Source organism: Myxocyprinus asiaticus, chromosome 46 (genome assembly GCF_019703515.2).
Source record: "Myxocyprinus asiaticus isolate MX2 ecotype Aquarium Trade chromosome 46, UBuf_Myxa_2, whole genome shotgun sequence".
Lineage (NCBI taxonomy): Eukaryota > Metazoa > Chordata > Actinopteri > Cypriniformes > Catostomidae > Myxocyprinus > Myxocyprinus asiaticus.
The window spans coordinates 954775-976506 of record NC_059389.1 but is presented as its reverse complement, the minus strand read 5'-3'; the positions used below and the strand labels follow the sequence as shown (position 1 = coordinate 976506).

Genomic DNA, 21732 nt, shown 5'->3' with positions numbered 1-21732 from the left:
TACATAAAAAATGAATTACACATGCAAACACAACAACAACTAAAGGTTTGCATAGCATGCAGACATGATTTTAGTAATGAGATTTCACAGAATGAGTTTCATTCTGTGTCATTTGAGTCATCATTGAGTCTGTGTCATGTATTTGGCACCATCTGCTGGTGATCATATGTAACATTGTGCTTCATGTGGATTATCTAATGATCTATACATCTGATTACCTTGTGTGTGGGATGTTTGAAAGATAATCACCTCCTCTAAGTAATGGTATGTGACATTTTTATGTTCCATTTATTTTTTTGTGAAGTTATAAGCGAAAACATGGCATACGTATAAGCAACTCCAACATTATTGTCAAAGACATATACTTAGCTATTACTCGCTATATTTTTGTCTGTGAATAAAACAAATAGGCTGGTTGTATTCTACTCTCTGAGAGCTTTCCAACAACATATGACACATGGTTCGATGTTTTTACTGATTGCAATAATATGTACAGTGCCAATTGTTTAATAAATTATCAAAATGGACACTTCTGATTTGTCTGCAAATTTTAAAGCACTTGTTCAGTTTTGGTCATAATGTCTACATGCATTTTAAAATAGAGCTTCTAAACTTTCAAACGATACCTATTTTGTGTTGGTCGAGACTGTAGTTGTTAATATTTTGATGATTATTTTTTTTTTCTCAAGGCCGAACTTAAAGGGTTAAACTCTCAGTCTCATACTCATCTGCCTCTCTCTTTTCCAGTCTGCCTCTCTGTCTGTCTTTGTATTTTATAAATGAGTCCAGTGTGAATCTGTGTGTGTGTGTGTGTAAGAATGACAGATAATCCGCCCGCTCTCAGCTGAATGTCAGAGGGAATTCCGTCCGCCGGAGTGGGCTGATATTTGTTGTGTCCAACTCACTGTCAGTGAAGCAGCTTTTCAAATCTATCAACAGTTTTCCAAAACCAAATATGACTTTACAGTACAATACAATCTGTCAATCAAATAAAACATGTGTGTGTCATTGGTCAGATGGGATTTTGAACTAATAAGAGTGATTCTTTTTGTCTTTTAAGTTGATAAATGTTTCATGTTTGGCCTCGGAGTTTAAAGTGTTTGGCTTTTGACATGACTGTCATCTTTGATTCCATCTTTCATTAATGTGTTCCATAGGTGAAAATCATTTCAATCCGTCTTGCAGAACGTTGTCTGGCCAGATTTCCACATGAATTAAAAGAATATTCCAGGCTCAATTCAAGTTCAACTCTCTTGAATGCATGTGGGTCAGCTATGAGCTTTCTAATTTGATTAAAAATATGACCAACAGAGGAGACCAAAAGCTACGGTTTTGAGAAACTGGGAGCTGAATTCTGAAAACTGATGGCTGTAAAGTCTGAATGTTGGTGTCTGTGATCTCTGTTTTGTTCTGGTCCATCATAAGTGATTAACACCCAATTATCTGGATGCTTTCCCGAGTGATAGTGACAGATGCCAAACACAACACAGACATAGTTCTGAGTGTTAGTAATGAGAGCGAGGAGTCAAGATCTTTTGATCATCAATACAGATGTTTCTGAAGTTGTGTACTTGTTGTGAGTGTGTTTGTGTGATTTCACAGCTGTGTTTATTTACTGTCTCTGGACTCTGACATCATCAAATATTCATTGCTATTTTGGACATCAGAAAGATTCATTTCAATATAACTCATCCTCTCCAAATGATTTTATTTAGCAAGAATCAATTGCTGGAATCTTGTCTATCAAAATAAAGATGTTTTTTTGTTTCCTGTTGATGATCACAGACATCTTGAATGTTGTGCGTATATTAAGCAAAACCATTGAGGACACAACAACTGCATGGATTAGTAAAGATTTCTTGAATTTAAAGAGTTAGTTGACCCCAAAATGAAAATCAGGTCCATGGAGCTTCACAGTAAACATTGCTGTTCTCAGATGCTCTACAGGAGGTTTATGGTGACCTCTGGACATGACGAAATGCAAACGATCTGATGTTTCTCCTCTACAGGATCTGATTAGTCTGTGGTTTATGTGTGTTCAAGGTTCAACATGCCCCATGATGACAGTCCAAAGTGTCGAGAGGCCGGAATCAAGCATCAGTATCATGTGATGGCCCCGACGCTGAACTACAACACCAGCCCCTGGTCCTGGTCCAAATGCAGCCGCAAGTACATCACAGAGTTCCTCGAGTAGGTGACCATCTCCTTGTATCACCGTTTTACACATCTGTGAAATTCCAATAAAGTTTCCATTTCACACTTTATTTACAGTGTTTCAATTCACAAAGTACCTTTCTGGATAATCCAGATAAAATCAGCTAAAGGTTTTATCTTGTTTTAAGTGTTTTCCTGCTGGTCCAAGCTGGTCATTAGCTAGGCAAAGATGGTTTAGGTGGGTAACCATCTTAAGCTAGTATGACCTGGTTATTTTTTATTTGATTTATCTTTAAAATATGTTTAGTCTGTTTCAAAACATTTGTTATTGGTGTTGTATGGTTTCTAGCTGGTCAAAGCTTGTCTAGGTGTTTGAATATCTGGACTACCAGTTGGTTGGGCAGAGATCGACTTGGTAGAGCATCTTTGAGCTGGTTGACCACCTTGGCTAAGCTGGTGGGAAACTGGTTAAAACTGGTTAACCATGTTCCAAAACATGTCTTGAAATGGTTGACCAGTTCAACCACTTTAAGCTAGTATAAACTGGCTTTCAAGCAGGTTGTTTTGTCTTTAACAATAAATTATTTTTGTAGTATGTTATAATAAATGTGTCATTTTTGTTCTCTGTTGGAAAATCTAGATTAAACTGGCTTCAGCTGGTTTTACACTGTTTCTAGCTGGTCAAAGCTGTTTTAGTTGTTTTACTAGCTGTTCTACCATCTGAAGGTTGACCTGGTACAATATTTTAGAGCAGGTAGACCACCTTGGCTAAGCTGTTTGGGAACTGGTTAAACAGGTTAACCGTGTTCCAAAACAACAGCTTGAAATGGTTGACCAGTTCAACCACTTTAAGCTAGTATGACCTGGTTGTCCGGCAGGTTGTTAGTCATTTGTTTGTTATTTAAAAATGTATTCTTTTTAAAGTCTTCAGTTCTGTCTTGGAAAATCCAGATAAAGGCAGTTTAAGTTATTTTTACATGGTTTCTAGCTTGTCAAAACTGGTTTAAGTTGCTGGTAGCTGGATTACCAGCTAATGAAGCTAAAGTTTACCTGCTAGACTACATTGGTCATCCTGGTTAGGGCTAGTAGATCACCTTGGTCAAGCTGTTGGGGAACTATTTTATGTGGATAACCATGTCTCAAAACAGCTTGAAGTAGTTGACCAGCTTGACCAACTACAGCTAGTATAACATGGTTTTTCCAGTCAAGTAGGTTATTTAAAAAAAGTTGTTATTTGTGTTGCATGTTGATAGAGCTGGTAGACCACCTTGCTTAACCTGAAGAGGGAACTGGTATATCTGGTTATCCATGTCCTAAAACACAGCTTGAACTGACCGACCAGCTTGACTAATTTGAGCTAGTATGACCTGGTTTTTCCAGCAGGGTTTGAGTCATTTGTGTTGTGGTTTTAAAGTTAAAATGACCTTTAAGCAAGTCTTCCACAGGTCATGCTCTCTAGTATTTAAAATTGCACTTCCCAAAACTTGACAAGGACTCTTCGTCTATCTGCTTTCTCTGGGGATGCCGTACAAACAGTCCTTTAGTCGCTGGCGTGCTTGGCCCCTCAGCAACAGTAACTCGGGGCAACGGCACATTGAGGGCTTCCAAAGTGGAGGGAAAGCAGTAGTCCAGCTGAAGGGCTTCCCTTTAAGACAGGAAATGTCAGATATAATTAGATTTTCTCTGGATGCGACCCTTTGATCTTCTGTCCACTCCAATGGTTTCTGCAGCTCCACTAAAGAAAGCCCTGTTGATAAGAGTTTGTATTGTGGAGTTTTTGGTAGCCTACAGTGTGCTGAATGACCAGGTTACATGGACTAGGCTGGGACGGGACCTTTTGTCATAGAATCTAAACAAGGTTTTTACTAAAGTACAAAGCAAAAGCTAATGATACAAGACTAGACAAGTTTTTTTTAGTTTTTCTAACAAGTTTCAATTTAGCAGTTAAGCATCAGCTTTTTCTTAGATGGTTCTCCTAAAATTCCTCCAGGAGAAATTAGAATAGACATAATTGGGTCAATTGTTGGCATAAAGTAAGAGTTGAGAGCACCGGTCTGGCTGCAGGAGCTCTTTGCATTGGTGGGAACATCGTTTAAAAGCGTTTTAAGTCATCCAGAGCGACAAAACACTTCACTGATGTTTGCAGCTCTTCACACACAGATATTCAGTCAAGTGGATCTGTGTTTAGAGTGTCCATTCACACTCAAGAGCTCTACAACATGCAACACTCTCCTGTCAGACTAAAGAACTCACACACACAAACATGCTTATATACACACAAAACAGGTTGCTTGCACACACACTTTGTCCAATAGAAAGACCTTCATTTGCCTAATTGGCATTTTCAAACTATTTTTAATTACAAAAAAATTTAATATTCAACCCCGTTTCCAAAGTTATTGTAAGAAAAAAATGTTTGAGGTCCTAGTTTGTACCCTATTCATGGAAAGTGCCAAATAGTGCTTCGACAGCTGCGAGTGAACACAGATTGTTGGTTAAATCGCACAAACCCACTAAAACAGACAAATTAATGGGTAAGTATCTCAGCGGCTTCTCTAACATGAAATCTGTTTTCACTGTCCGCTCAATTAGCTCAGTCTGTCAGACATTCATTGAGCCTTTTAGAAGCTGCAGTTAGAAAAACAATTGATTTTACTCGCTCTGTTCATGACAGAAACAGAGACAAAAAGAGCTTTTAGTGGCTTGATTCTAATGCTAAAACTCTTAATATATCAAGTTCCACTGGAATGGCACAAAAACTTCCTTAATTAATGAAAGTGAGGTCAGTACTTTGATGGGTTTTCACACAGACAGCGATTTGTAGATACAAAGAGACAGGAAGTCATTTATGTTCAGTGAGAGTTGGTGATTTAACACTGTAAGAGTGAACGCACCTTTATTCCATTGCAATGGAGAATTCTGTAGTGTAGTAAATTAGTATTATGAGGAGCAAACATTTTCTGATGTATAATTGAGATGTTTTAGATCCCACACTAACATAAATGTACCACAAAGTACCATGGCACTTGTTCAAAAAACAACAACATTCATTAACACAGTATTTTTGTACAGTGAAGTTACTTTTTCATAAGGAATGTTTTTTTGGTTTTCTTGGAATACCATGGTATATATCAAAAGAACCATAGTATTTGCATCACTATATCATGGTACTACCACAGTATTTTCCGTAAGGGTAAATGCTGTAAATTGTGTGTTGGTTGGTTTCTAAAAAAGTGCTGTGGTGGTAGCATGTTAAAGTTATGGTATCAAATGGTAATGCCATGGTGCTGAATGGTATTTACGTCATAATCCAAGGTTCTCAAATGTATACCATGGTTTTACATTTTTGTTAGTGGGGACAGACTCCTGACCTGCTACTGAGTTCATTCAGCACAGTGCTTGCTGAATAAAGCAATAATAATTATAATATATTACCCATGAGTCATTTTCCTTAATAAACTCACTTTTTGAAACCCGCCCAAATGATTCCCAGGTGTGGACGTTGTGCCTTTGCCAAAAGGGTGCAGCCTAGCATCAACTGAGGTTTCCTTTACAAAACATACCCAATACAAAAATACCACAAAAGTACCATGTTTTTTGGAAATGTAGCATGGTTTTACTATGTTTTTGTTTGTTGGTTTTTTGGTACTGTGAGGTAGGGTTGCTCCGATACCAAAATTTGGGCCTCGGTATTGATATTAACTCAATACTTAGGCAACAAATTAAACAAACTCAGATTTTTGATGAAATTACACAGAAAATTACTTGTCTAAAAGAACAGCATAAAGTCTTATAGATACAAATTATGCCTTTTCTGTTTAAATTTTTCTGGATTCTATGTTAAATGTTTTAATTAAATGTTATGATCAAATACATACTGTACAGCTTTAATCAAATGAAAATATAATACTTTTCAACAATATATATTTTTTGGGGTAAAAAAAAAAGAAAAGAAAAAAAGATGCACAACAGAGGTTTACAGTATTAATGAAAAAATTAAATGAAAACAATCTGATTACCTGAGGCAAAAGGCTGCCATGGCTGAATCACAACATGCTGATATTCAGTACACTAGCTTATGTGATATTGCTTACAGATAATAATACTAATAATATAACCATTTATTATAATATTATTGTTACTATGAGTATTATTGCGACTTCGTTTCATATTACACTTTTATACAGTAATTTTCTGTCGTAATATCTTCAATTTCAAGCAATCAGTTGAATAGAGCTCTCATTTCAGCGGGACTTTTATTTTGAAAGATCTTTGAAGTTCTTCCTGTTTGTGAAGGGTTCATTATATCAAGCTTCCCACGACTGCAGTGGAGAAAGAGTTCATTATAGAGTTAACAGCCGTTTATACGCTCAACACACTGATCTGTGGCTCTGCAGATGGATACTAATGGACACACTGCATGAAAATCAAGCATTAGTATTGTGTGATGCATTTGTGTGTGTGTTCGTGTGTGTGCCTGTGTGTGCGTGTGAAGGAGATGACAGGGCCGAGAGGTGCCTCTTATTCATACTGCATATTATTTCATTAAATGACATCCTTCTGCTGTTTAATGATCACACTTGGCCATTTAGAGGCTTTTTATTATTAAATGGTCTTTGATTTCATCTCAAAACTCTCACATTACATTACATTTTGCTAATGGCAGCATACTTTAATATGGTAATGAAATTAACAACAAGATGATATCACACCGTTTTCAATTTTTTGGTATCGCGATATATCGGTAGTACCAGTATACCGCACAAACATGTGAGGGTACTGTAGGTTTTGTGTTTTAACATACTGGTCTTTCACTTACAAAAGAGAATCATTGTATTACCATGTTTTTTTGGACATGGTACCATGGACATACTAAGGTTTTTGTACCATGGTATTCTCTGAAGTACCTTGGAGTTCCGTGTAAAAACCATGGCAAATGAAGAGTAATCATTTAGTACCATTGTGTTACCTTCTGATACCATCAGTGTTCTATTGTTTCAGTACTGTTTTGCTGGACGATCAGTCATTCTTCCACCATGATTGCGCCTGCATCGCCCAATGATATGTCATGCAAATTGTTCAATAGTTATTGGTTGTGATGTGAAAGGTTGGTGGCAAACATGGCTTCAGGGGTAGTAATGTAGGTTGACGTGCTGCTCCGAGTATATCGTATTGGGAACGTTAACTCAAATTGAGTGAAAGGGCCCAAGTTCATGCACCAACAGAAAACGTCTCTTTAGTGTAGATCTGAGATACTTGTAAAAATGCAAATGGTCTCATCTTACCGGATTCTGTAATTGTATCGCTCTTTAAGAGCTTTATGGTAAACGACTCCAGTGGGGTTTTTTAAGAGTGGCTTTTGTCAGGCGCAGTCTTGCTGCTTTTATTAACAATCTCATAACTCAAACTCTTATGTGGTGATGACAAAGTGCGGAGAGATGAGAGTGTATGACACTTCTGTAACCGACAGGATAGTTGAGACACTCTCTCAACGCTGCAATCATAACTGACCTCCTTTCCCACTGTTTGAGAAAAATGAATCCCTGAGTAAGACACTTGCTGCTCAAGTAGTTTTTGCTTTTTTCCTCATGAATACAAAGGTGTCTTGAATTGGAGTAAAGGGTGAAGAGAAGTAATGAGAGACCGAATCAGCTGTGGTTTTCTGAAACAGGTGTTTAATGTCACCGCCAAGGACAAATTGCACTAACAACTTCAATAAGTCACATAATTACATATTATACGGCTCTTCTAGCCCTTGATTTCCTTTCTTCAATTTGCGAAAAGGTGTGCACTCAGCAGCGAAACAGAGGACAGACTTTGGCAAGTAAAGTGTATTTTGTTGAATGGTTCTCTGCAGGCTTGGAATCGATGCTGCTTTCATGAAAATTTTCCAGATGATTTTCAATATATTTCAGGATTTTTTCAGATATAAATAAGGCTGCTAGTTGCACAATAGCCTTCATCTTTTCAAACATATTTCTAAACACAGCTTTAGTAAAGTGTGAGCAGCAGGTGTCATGCACCTGAAGTGTCTGGCGGATGACATGGCATGTTTTAAAATTCAAAATAATTATTTTCCATGAAGGTATATACGCACACCCCATCTCCGGAGGCAGTAAAAAAATTCTGCAGTGCCACGGAGCTCAACTTGCAAAGTTTTCCATTAAATTTGACCCAAATCATTATAAAGGGACAGAGATTATTTACTCTAGCCATTACTGGATGTTATATTGTGTATAAGTATCTTACACAGAGCCTACACAATGTATTTTCAGCTACATATGTCTTTTTGTGGTCTGACAGCTTAAATGAAAGACCTATTCAAGGCTACATATAGAGAAATTTCATAATAAACATCATCATTTCTTAATTGTTCAGTTTGCACAGTTACACCAGTTTCGTACACTAACCTGCAAACTCATCAATGTTGCTTTGTTAAATCATGAAGTACAAAAACCTTAGTAACTTTGGACTACAGTCAGCTCATTTTGGGTGTGTGATATGCCACGACCGAAATGTTATGTTGCCCCCTTCTGGTTTCCCAAAGTTATTATATCAGACTATGTTGAATGGAATGCAACTGGCAGTGAATTGAAAGCACACAAATTAGGCTTCTAATTTAAATGTCAGCTGATGTTAATACTGTATATCGATGCCTCAAAAATGTATAGATAAAATAACGTGCTGATCAATAATCGATATATTGATATTTTTTGACATCCCTAGTTCTCTGGTACTGTTAGTTCAAAGAGCTATTCAAACCATGCTGAAAAATCCATCCTGATTCAGCCTTATGCTGGTTTTAAAAGGTCTATATGGTCTCCCGGTCTTGCCAAGTGGTTCTATATGGTCTCCAAGCCTGGCCAAGCTGGTCTATATAGACTCACTAGCCTGGTCAGGCTAGTCTATCTGGTCTCCAAGCCTGGCCAAGCTGGCCTTCAGCTGATCTATATCGTCTCCAAGCCTGGCCAAGCTGCTCTGCAGCTAGTCTATCTGGTGCCCATGCCTGGCCAAGCTGGTCTATCTGGTCTCCAAACCTGGCCAAGCTGGTCCTCACCTAGTCTTTCTGGTCTCCAGGCTTGGCCAAATTGATCTTCAAGCTGGGTTATCTAGTCTCCAAGCCTGGCCAAGCTCTTTTTTATCTACTAAATCTGGTCTCCAGTCATGGCCAAGCTAGTGTATTGGGTCTCCAAGCCTGGCCAAGCTGGTCTATCTTGTCTCCAAGCCTGACCATTCTGGACTGTATGGTCTCCAAGCCTGGCCAAGATGGTAGTCAGCTGGTCTATCTGATCTCCAAGCCTGGCCAAGCTGGTCTTCAGCTGGTTTAGCTGGTCTCCCAGCCTGACCAGCTGACAAGTTTCCAAAACTATGCTTAGACCAACAAATGAGACCAGCCTGACCAGGCTGGGAGACCAGCTAAGACCAGTAAACCACCTAAGATTGATTTTCAGCAGGAGAAATTTTAAGCCCAGCAATTCAATGAGCATCAGTGTGTTGCCCTCAGAACACCTGTTATTCTACAGCTCCTTTATCTGTAGCTCTTTTCCTTCTGTAGCGCCAGTGTTTCTTGGGAAAAACGGTATCTTTCCCACATTGAAATGCTGCCTTTGTGTTGTCTGTTGTAGTGGAGGTCTAACTAAGTCCAGTCAATCACTTACCAGCAGCTAACAAAGCCGGCCACCCACTGTTACCTCAATGAGCTTACACCTTGCCTTCAGTCACTGTGTGAAATCGGAAAGACTTGCAGTGAGTTTATCCATTGCCAAATGAAGCAAAATAAGAAATGCTACATAATAAGTTTCATTAAGACTTACTCTGAGGACACACAGATCACTTGTCTCTATAGAAACTGGGATAAAAAAACTAATTTGAAACCGTCCATTTTTAATGGAAGTGATTTCCAGTGTGATGATGTTTTTTTCTTCTTCTTCTCAACAGCACTGGTTATGGTGAATGTCTACTGGACGAGCCCTCAGGCAGAGCATTTAACCTTCCTAACCAGCTTCCAGGTCAACTCTACAACGCCAACCGACAGTGTGAACTCATGTTTGGTCCCGGCTCTCAAGTCTGTCCATTTATGGTAGGATGTCTGTTAAAATCATCTAATAACTGTTGAATATGATAAAACTAAATTAAGTCAAACTATAGATACAATAAATTTAATTCCGCACAGAATTGCACATAAAACTGCCCATTCAGCTATGCATAATGATAAATCACATGAATTGAACAGGGTCTAACTTCAGCAAAAGGAACACTGATAACCCTAACAGTGATTATTTAAATGCCCTTATTTAAGTTACATTTCTTTTGACCACTCAAACATAATAAAAATATTTAAGCACATGGATATTCAACACAGTCTCAATTTTGTACATGAACTTTTAAATTCTTAATTTTTTTTGGATGTTTAAGCCAAATACATTCAATGAACATAGATTTTCGAGATATTTCATTTAATGTTTAATTAGGATAACTTGATTGTTTCAGAGATTACAACTTTAGGCTTTATAGTGTAGAACCGTTAAGAGTTAGATTTATCCAATGTTCATGTTTTTAATTCTCCACTTTTGACCAAAATGATTATTTCAAATACAGAAACAATGCAAGCGTCTTTGGTGCACCAGTGCAGAGGGTGAACATAAAGGGTGTCGTACACAACACATGCCTCTGGCTGATGGAACCGAATGTGGGTATGGCATGGTAAGACACTTTCCCTAAAATTTTGTTCCTCTGTTTTTGTTTGACAGTCAGCCATGCATTAAACTGAAATGTCAAAGCTAATGAGAAGGGTAATTTGAGCTTGTCAAGGTGGTTTCATTTTAAAAGTCATTCTTGTCTGTGACATTACATCTTTACAGCAACCATAGCACTGAGGCAAATTAATTTAGCGTTGTTTAACCCAACATGATTGGAAAAATCTCACAAAACTGTAACAAAGAGACCTACAAGCCAATATGTTAAAGAAAGACTTGGCAGTACAATGAAAACCCAATATATCAAGAGTTGCTAAATATTGGTGTCTGTGTTGTAATGTTAGCGCACATCTCTACACTGGCACTCAGGGGCCCCTTCTCTTGTTTTCTCTCACCTTTGGGATGCTATGCTAATAATACGCATTTATTTCATTGCTGCTAGTTGTTTGAGAGCTGTGAGAGAGTTTGGTCAAGGTGGAGGCACAGAATGGGGACTGAGGTGAAGTATTGTGTCTTTGAAACGCAATGCCGTACACCAATCTCAGTCCAGTCACCTTGTTGTGAACCCGTGACCCCCAAACCTCTTTACGATGCGGCTGAGTGAGTCAGGGCGTAAGAGAGCCTTGGACAAAAGACCCCACATCAATGATTCAGACTTGAAGAAGATCGCCACGAAAGTAGGGGGTCCGTTTTCCCTTCTTAACCCTTAAACCGTAAGGAAAACTTCAAACGCTGTTTGCGATCGTGTTGGAACAGTATTAGGTCACCTCACAGTAACATGAAGGGGCTGGACTAATGGGCTACTCAAGCCTTTCTGAGTGAACAAAATGTTAACCGAGGTGGGCAGTATCTTAATCCAACCATTACAACTGCAATCAGTTTCTGGGAAATGCGAAACCTTTCTCAATCTCATTAACCGTGGGTCTGCGGTGTGATACATGAAGCTCTGCAGAGGAGGGAGAGCGAGGGGCATTTGTTGGTTGTTCCAAGTATGTTGGCATAAGGACCCACTATTGTCTGATTAAAGCCACAAAGGTCTGAAAGAGTTCATGTCAGTGCTTATAAACTTATAAACATTATTTAGTAGAGAAATAGGCCTCTAGTTCTGAGTAGCTCTTTAATTTCATCTATTACTGCTTTAAAGGAATAGTTTACTAAAAACTGAAAATTCTGTAAGAATTTTCCTTTAACATTCTGGTGACATTATTAAAGCCACTGCAGATCAGCCATCAACATAAAATGATGATAATTTATATGAAACACTCTTCAGTCATACCATGCCAAGCGGAATAGTTGCTGCATGGAACTCTGTGACTCTTCAACAAAAACAGGAACACAAAGGGTCTTTTTTCTTGTGATTCCACCCCTCTTGGCCCCTGCACCTTTGTTTGTGGTGCTGAGGGCCTGGTGTTACCTCCTCATGGGGCCGTTTGAAGTGGCAGGAGTTGAAAGGAGAGAGGCTCTCAGTGTCGGCTCACCTGCTTGTCTAGAGCTCTTTAATGTGGAAAGATACTCACGAAGGCTTGTTCAAATATTTTTGTGTCTCTCTCTTTCTGCCTCTCTCTTGTCTCTCATGTATCTCAAGACATCAGCTGTTTGATCCCATTTAAGCTTGAGTTTTTGCGCAAAACACTGTTAAGTTGACCACTATGTATGTAAGTGTCAGCCAATGATAATAGACAAACGCATATGTGCATTTTATGTAGGAAGCTTAATGGGTAGAGCATTGCGCATATACTATACGTGCTGAAGTGTGTAACTTTTTTGATGTTACAATAATTTCTCCTATACCAGTTTATTATGCAGTTTATTGATTTCCTTGAAAACTTTAAACACTGTGTCTCTTTGGCACTATATCAATTTTACTGTTTATTTTGAGCGGCCCGTCCAGCCTGACACAACAACATTAGCCACGTTTCCACTATTGGGCCAAATGAGGGCGTGCTAGTGTGTGCCAGGGCCAGTTGCGTTCCCACTGTCACTTCCAAGGCTTCATCGTGCCTTCTCAGGGCTTTCTTGGGGCCAACGGTCTTTGGCCCATGATTACCCTTGGGTCAAACAAGGCCAGCTGGGGAGTGAGGCGGGGTCAATGTCAAATGTGGCAGGCTGTGTATGAAGCGCACAGATTCGTGAAAAATGTTATTACGCAGACAGTACAAATGTATAAAACGCACAATGAACAAAGAGGTGCCCAAAGAATGAAATTTCCATGGTTTGAGATCATGAATGGTGTGCTTGGACATCATCCCGTTTTTAGTGGAGAGACCACTCGGGACACCATGGCAGTTACAGTCGGTATGTTGCCAACGCTAACTTATCTTGCAAGCAACCTAATGTTTACATATGATATAAACTCGATATACTAGATAATATAATACCTCAGCTTGAGCTTCCCTCTTGCTTGTGAAATGGGCGGGGTGTGTAACGTTGGCTCACAGGAAAACAGAGCAACACACTTACAGTACATAGACGAGAAGATCGATGGCAAACACCATCTGTAGTGGTACAGCTTGTCAAATTTGCCAAACAATGGTGTCACGTCCTGGTGCTACAGTACATCAAACATGTCATTTTATTTACGCCAACATCACCGTGGAAATCGGTGGATTTGTGAGGCAGAAACAACAGCAGTAAGTTTAACAGCTGCCTCTTCCAGCCGACACTGAGCTTGACATGCACAGCAAGACACTCATAAGTTATGAGTCATCACTATGAAAAAACAGCTTATTCAAAAAAATGACAACATAAGAAACCAGCGATTACTTGCAGTGCTCTTGTTTATGCTTCTTAGAGCTCTGCTTTTTGTTGCCAATGTCAGACACTTTTGTGGCATTTATGATTTAAAATACATTTATGTTGAATTCTTGAATAAGTTTGAGGGAAACATTTGTGGGTGCTCGTATTGTATTGTATCGTGAGGCTATGCATCATATCGTATTGTGACATTTATGTATCGTTACATGCCTAATATACAGTATATACTGTATATCAATTAAAATTTCTACTAAATGAATAAATGCAAATGTAAATATAAAATATTTCATAAATGTATGAAATTATAGTTCTAATAATAGTATTAATATGTTTATTAATTAATACATATAATATATAATATTATTACATTTATATGCAATCATAATATTTTATAAAGGTATTTTACAAACACAATAAAATAATGTAAAATGAATGAATGAATATATATATATATATATATATATATATATATATATACACACACACACACACACACACACACACACACTGGCAGCCAAAAGTTTGGAATAATGTACAGATTTTGCTGTTTCATAAGGAAATTGGTACTTTAATTCACCAAAGTGGCATTCAACTGATCACAAAGTATAGTCAGGACATTACTGATGTAAAAAACAGCACCATCACTATTTGAAAAAGTCATTTTTGATCAAATCTAGACAGCAGCCATCACTCCAACACCTTATCCTTGAGTAATCATGCTAAATTGATCATTTGGCACTAGAAAATCACTTGTCATTATATCAAACACAGTTGAAAGATATTTGGTTCATTAAATGAAGCTTAACATTGTCTTTGTGTTTGTTTTTGAGTTGCCCCAGTATGTAATGGACTGGCATGTCTTAAGGTCAATATTAGGTCAAAAATGGCAAAAAAGAAACAGCTTTCTCTAGAAACTCATCAGTCAATCATTGTTTTGAGGAATGAAGGCTATACAATGCTTAAAATTGCCAAAAAACTGCAGATTTCAAAGGTGTACACTACAGTCTTCAAAGACAAAGGACAACTGGCTCTAACAAGGACAGAAAGAGATGTGGAAGACCAGATGTACAACTAAACAAGAGGATAAGTACATCAGAGTCTCTAGTTTGAGAAATAGACGCCTCACATGTCCTCAGCTGACAGCTTCATTGAATTCTACCCGCTCAACACCAGTTTCATGTACAACAGTAAAGAGAAGACTCAGGGGTGCAGGCCTTATGGGAAGAATTGCAAAGAAAAAGCCACTTTTGAAAAAGAAAAAGAAAAGGTTAGAGTGGGCAAAGAAACACAGACATTGGACAACAGATAATTGGAAAAGAGTGTTATGGATCTTAACCCCATTGAGCTTTTGTGGGATCAGCTAGACTGTAAGGTGTGTGAGAAGTGCCCGACAAGACAGCCACATCTATGACAAGTGCTACAGGAAGTGTGGGGTGAAATGTCACCTGAGTATCTGGACAAACTGACAGCTAGAATAACAAGGATCTGTAAAGCTGTCATTGCTGCACGTGGAGGATTTTATGATGAGATCTTTGAAGTAGTTTAAGAAGTTCTGAATATTTTTATATAATTTTTCACATTATTAATGTCCTGACTATACAATGTAATCAGTTGAATGCCACTTTGGTGAATAAAAGTACCAATTTCTTTCCATAAGAGCAAAATCTGTACATTATTCTATACATACCCACCAGTGTATATTAGAAATATATTTCACACACATAAATATAAATTAATTTACAATAAAAATAAATTATAAAAATATATAATAAATATAATATTTACTGTATATATATATATATATATATATATGTATAATGTATATGTAATTAATAATAGGAGATATTAGGCAAAATGTTAGGGACTGACAGCCTCAGTCACCATTCATTTTTATTGTATGAAAAAAAACAAATATACACCTTAAACACTGCAAGTGGCTTTGGAAAAAACTGTCTACCAAATGTATACATTTAAATTTAAATAAAATAAAATAAATCTAGTGGAAATGTGAAATGGCAACGTGACAAATCCAATGTAAGGATCCAGCCTGTAATTGCTTTGATTCTTTGTGCTCCCCTAAACTTTCCCCTTCATTCGCTTGGCCTCTCTGTGTCCTCCCGTTTCCCTCCTGCTCATCCTCTCTCATCTCTCCGTCTCACGGGCGCTGGAGTGAGCAATGTGGTCACATGACCCCAGCGGTCCATCTGTCATCTGGCTCAGTGAGCCCTGCTCTAACGAGGGTGTCCCATCACTTGCTGTCTGTAAATATCAACAGCTTCCTCCCTTCCATCATGGCAAGAGAGCGAACAGTCCGGGTCCTGTTGACTCCAGGGCGATCTGGTCTGCCATCCAGAGGCTGCTGAAAAGGAAGGTTGCAATGGCACAGAAAAGAGAAAGAATCCCCTTCATAGATTGGATTTTAAGAATGAAGACCCTTTTGAAAAGACCACCATTGTGTTTATTAGCCATACAAATTGAAGTAGCTGCTTAAAAGTCATTTTATTTGAACACAATGTTAGCACTTCAGTAAAAATGGTTGTGAATGAAAGAAAAATCTACAAACATAATGTTTCTTCACAGTTGTGCTTGTATTTGGTAAATCAATTGATGTTTTACCTTAGATGTTGTAAAGGATACAAAAGAGGTCTTTGTGTATCTAGCCAGCTTCGGTTCAGCAGAACTCTCCAACTCAATCAGCCTGCTCTCGTCTCAGTCAGTTAGAGAAAGAAATTGAAGTCTTGTAAACGTCTGGCAGAGGGGAATATGTTGGCCGTGGCTCTTGGAGTTTGGCTGGTGTTTCTGGCAGCTCAATCCTGGAACTCTCCAGACCAGCTCTTGTCCGTGTGCATCACTTGTTCCTTCTGCTAATTTGCATGCGTTTCCTGCAATCTATTTCAAGAAAAGACATCAAATACACCATGTTAAATAAATGTCAGTTGTCACCTATCTTTTGGAGCTTGTGCAAAACATCAAGGTCAGTTGTGGTATGTTTAACGTGTACATGCTGGGCGAAGCCGAGCTACAATCAGATTATCTTGGTCTGTTATTCCAATTTAGCACAAATCTGACTGGTGCAATTTCATTTGGACTAAAGCATTTACAAAGATGAATTATTGTTTTAGTCCGACTGAAATCAAACTTTTAAAGTGCACGCAAATGCACTGATTGTGTATCGCTGTGCATTTGTGTTAAGTTTGTCCAGTCGTTAAATTTTGCCTCAAATCGTCAAACGCATTAAAAGTGAATGACTTCTGGTCACTTGTCAAACTGTTGTCAGTTTAAATTCAGCTTAATACTCTCATAATCGAAGGCAAAAATTCCAGCCTGATCTCATGAATATTACGTGACCATGGCAACATTTTTACAAAACAATATGACACGCTTCATTACACGTTTAGCTTCAGATTCCCAGTTTCACTGCACGTTCAAAACAGTCCGCTAAGTGAAAATACATGGCAAGAAAGCCCCTATTGAAGTCTACCGGCAACAAGGTTAATCGTGTGCTGTTTATTTTGACCAACAGAGGGGGCTGCTCGCTATAGCAGCTTTAAGTCATTTGTCTTCCTTCACTGATTACTTGTTCGCGCCAGTTTTGCCATTAAGAACTGGACCAGGGAGCAAGCGCAATTTAAAAGAAACATCATCATCGTTAACAGCTTCAAGGTGAGGTACATACTAGTTATGTTATAAAGAAGTTATATTGTTATGTATTATATAAAATGAATGCATTTAAAACAAGAATACAACCTTAATAACATGGAAAAATAAATTAAATGTATAATAAAGTATCTGCAAAGAACAACAATAAATGTAAGTCAGCACAATACAGCATAGATTACATTGTGCCTTGTTGGGAAACAACAAGTGACTGAAAAGAAGCATCATAATGCATAACAGATGATCAAAATAAAAGGTATAATTAGGAAAAACATGTCCATATTAGACAGCAAGATGGCGCTGTTCTGTGTGTTGGCTGGCCGTCGCTCTCATCCTATGTTGTTTGTTTGGATTCTCTTTGCTTTGTTGTTATGTGTTTTCACGCACACCAGTCAGTCCCATTGGGTTTATGATCGCCAAACTTTGCTGCTTATTCGTTCTGTTGTTGTGGACTTGTCCACTAGCGGAAAATGCATCTTTCACCCACCTTTTACTCTGCCGGTTCCAGCGAGAGTATACTCGCCTGGATGTGTGTATTGCAAGAAAAAACGACGGAGGAAACATGGAAGACGAGCTGGTGTTGCAACAAGAACTAAGAGTTTTGGATAGTTCACCATCTGTCTTCAGAAACTCGACTGTGAATGTCATGACGAGGACTCATTTCCAGAGACGCTTGTATCGTCTGCCTGTTTTCCTGGCCCTATGGTCTCCGACTCCATGGATTATCGTTAGAAATCTGCAGGATTGCTCCAGAGGCATGAACTCAAAAATCTACGCTACCTCAGGTTGCCAGGAGCTTCAGGCTACTCAGCAGGTAATTCTCGAGTTTCCAGCTCAGTAGAGATGGCATTGATTAATGCAAGACCCATTTCAAATAAAACTTTTATCCTTAATGACTTTTTTCGCAAATTGGACTTTTTATTTATTTCGGAAACGCGGCTTAATGATGATGAATTTACCCCTTGTTGAACTTTCCCCAGCTGGTTGTGATTTTTTTAGCATCCCCAGAACTGTTGGTTGGGGTGGGGGGATTGCCATGGTTTTCAAACATTGTTTCAAGTGTCGGCTTTTTACCGAAGCCCAATTAATGATGCTTGATTTACAGAACCATGTGATTTTTATGGTTGTGTATAGACCTCCCAAGTATAGCAAAGATTTTATTATAGAATTCTCTAACTTTTTGTCATAAACTATTTCTGTCTCAGATAATATTTTAATTGTGGGAGATTTTAACATTCATGTTTGTTGTCTTTTTTAGATTTAGTAGATTCTCTTAATTTCACTCAGTTTGTCACGGGCCCTACTCATGATCAGGGTCACACATTGGATCTGGTTTTATCTTTAGGTCCTCAAATTTGTAATGTTGAAATTGGTAATTACTGTTTGTCTGATCATAAGCCTGTGATTTTTTTAAGGTCACTTTGAATTGTGGATCATCTAGCTCTCAGCTTTCTGCTTATTGGTCTAGATTGATCACTTCATCTACATCTACAGCTTTTACAGATGCTTTTTAGCCTCCTCTTTTATGTCATTTATTGAATCTCCCTCTTTTAAGGCAGGTTCTGATGAGCTGGTTACTGTGTTTAATTATTATTATTATTATTATTATTATTATTGTTGTACAATATTGAATATCTTTGTGTCTTGACTACAAAGTGGAAAAAATCCCCAACAATATGAGGCATCTAAGTGGGTCAATCCCCCCCTTCAGAAATGAATTTCAGGCCCTGATATTGTCCATAGTGTTTCATATGATTGGAAATGGTAGTCAAGTGAGCTCATTTCTTTTGAAATTCCTCTGCCAGTATGCCAGCAAGCAAGTTAGCAGCCTACCGTATTACTTTTAGGAAATGCCAGGTAAAGGTGAAGGAAAAGAGGAGAAGAGAAGGAATTTTAGAAGAGAGATGCAAAGAGTATGACCAAGGGCAAAGGTACCCCTTGCTGTGGAGTAAGCTGCAATAGTTCCTATATTCAACCATTGTTTATATATGTTTTAGTTCACTTTGATGCCACAGTGTCATCTAGTGTACACAGTGCAGAAAAGAAAGAACTCATGTAAGAGAAGACAATTAAAAACGATCAACTTTACCATCGTATCGGAATTTCATTGAGACATATTCAACAGAGTATAATATACCATAGTTCATCACATTACTACATCCACCATGGTCAAAATACATAACATCCGAATTGTCCCCCTTTTTTAAATCATAGATAAGTAACGTGAAATTTCAATGGTATATTTACCACTAAACTAGAAATGTTTAAATCTGGTCACCTTAGTAACAGAGCAAAAAAAAAAAAAAGATTTATAAAGTCATAATCAGCCATTGTAGTCCTGATTTTTGTGAAAGTGAATAAAAGACACAGTTGTTGTAGCACCTCTAGTGTTCATTTCACCAGAAAACTGCGATAAAATGTTGAACATGGCACATAAAAGTTAGTTTGCAAAAATGTAGTAACGTTTATTCAATGAGACTAGGTTTTAAAATTCTATTTGGTGTTACAGGAGTTTAATAGTGCTTCAGAAAGATAATGAAACAGATCTATAGATGTCATCGATTAGCTTCTGTATAACAGGGTGTAGTTTTAAATGAATGTATTAACTACAAACTAAAGAATCAAAAATGAACTGTAAAGTAAAATGTGTTATTGTATTGCTGAAGTGTGATTTTGAAGGATTCTTTTAAGAAACCAAACAGCCCATTTTCCTTAACATGTGATGTTTAGTCGAGTGACATCTGTGTGCTTTGTATAGATTTAAGGAAGTGTGTTGGGTAAATGTATGTGTGGCGGGTCTAGGTGTTTATCGGAATTAGGAAGCAAGGTTCAGGTAACTTTTAAACTTTTTATTCAACAAAATAAGTACTCAAAGGAATCGTATTCACGCTCTAACACAGGCCCTGATGTATAGATCTCTCTCTGCCTGGGCTCTGGCGTGGGCTCCTCTTATCACTCTTCCCGAATTACTGCAACAAGAAAACCAGGGATGTCACCCAGGGATGAATCCTTACCACTTCCCCTCTCCCTGGATGGACACTCAACCACGCCCTCGCTACACACCCCCACCACCCCACTCAGGCCAGGGAGCCATCCGGCCTGCCCACCACTCCCCTCCCCTTTCTGGAGAGGAAATCCATGACAATTTAAAAAGCTATAATGCCAGATACCTAAGGGTGATCCCCGCGTTAGTATCTTTCATGCGTTGGAGCCACTCGAGTGGGGTGTGATCTGAATAGAGGTTGAAGGCCCACCTCAGCAGGTAGTACTGGAGAGTGAGGACTGCCCACTTAATGGCCAAGCATTCCTTCTCCACGGTGCTGTACTTAGTCTCTCTCAAAGAGAGCTTCCAACTAATGTACATTACTGGCCGTTCCTCCCCCTCCACCACCTGCAAGAGCACTGCCCCCAACCCCCTGTCTGAAGCGTCCGTCTGTAAAATGAAAGGGAGAGAGAAGTCAGGTGTATGTAAAAGCAGCCTGCCACAAAGTACAGCTTTCACCTACATAAATGCCTGTTGACACTGCTTTGTCCACTGGACCGGATCTGGTGCTGCCTTTTTAGTAAGATCAGTCAGCGAGCTGGTGACAGCCGAATAGTTAGGTACAAAACTATGATAATAGACAGCCAGCCCCAGGAACTGTCTTACCTCCTTTTTGGTCTTAAGTCTCGGGGAGGCTGCAGTTGCTGCGGTTTTATCAATTTGCGGCCGCACCTGCCCATGGCCCAAGTGGAAGCCCAGATACCATACTTCCACTCGCCCAATTGCACACTTCTTCGGGTTTGCCATGAGCCCCACTTGTCTCATCAACCTCAGGACAGCCCGCAGATGTTGCAGGTGCCTCTGCCAATCATTACTGTAAATAATGATATTGTCTAAATAAGCAGTGGCATAAGCACCAATGCGGTCTGAGGACTCGGTCCATGAGCCGCTGGAACATAGTCGGAGCCACAAACAAACCGAACGGAAGCGTCATGAATTGGTGTAAGCCGAACAGTGGAGAAGGCTGTTTTCCCATGGGATATTGGGGTTATGGGGATTTGCCAATAGCCCTTTGTCAAATCCAGTGTCAAATAAAAACAAGCTGTGCTTAACCAATTGAGCAGTTCATCAATACAAGGCAGTGGATATGCATCAAATTTAGACACAGCATTTCCCTTATATAATCCACACAGAACCGGACCAACCAGTTGCTCTTAGGAACCAGCACTACCGGGATGGACCAGTCACTGCGGGATTCCTCTATTACTCTATTACTTTTTATTACTATTACTATTAAGCATTGCAATCCAATTCTTCTCGTACCACTTTTTTCTTGTACTTGGGAAGTCGGTAGCGAAGAGTACGTACCACTATCCCAGGCGTAGTCTCGATGTGGTGCTGTATGAGGTTTGTACAACCAGGTAGAGGCCAGAATACATCCGCAAATTCTTTTTGAAACTTAGCAATAGCTGTGAGTTAAGACGGTGA

General features: G+C 38.8%; 1 protein-coding gene across 1 annotated transcript in view; it reads left to right on the top strand.

Annotated features, from left to right (window-relative positions):
* LOC127436241 (A disintegrin and metalloproteinase with thrombospondin motifs 20-like) overlaps positions 1 to 21732 on the top strand; it is a 159955-nt gene that overhangs the window by 39635 nt on the left and 98588 nt on the right. Inside the window, exons 9-11 of the mRNA XM_051690281.1 lie at positions 2044 to 2190; positions 10093 to 10234; positions 10753 to 10857. Coding sequence (XP_051546241.1) covers positions 2044 to 2190; positions 10093 to 10234; positions 10753 to 10857 — 394 coding nt within the window. The remainder of the gene's footprint in view (positions 1 to 2043; positions 2191 to 10092; positions 10235 to 10752; positions 10858 to 21732) is intronic.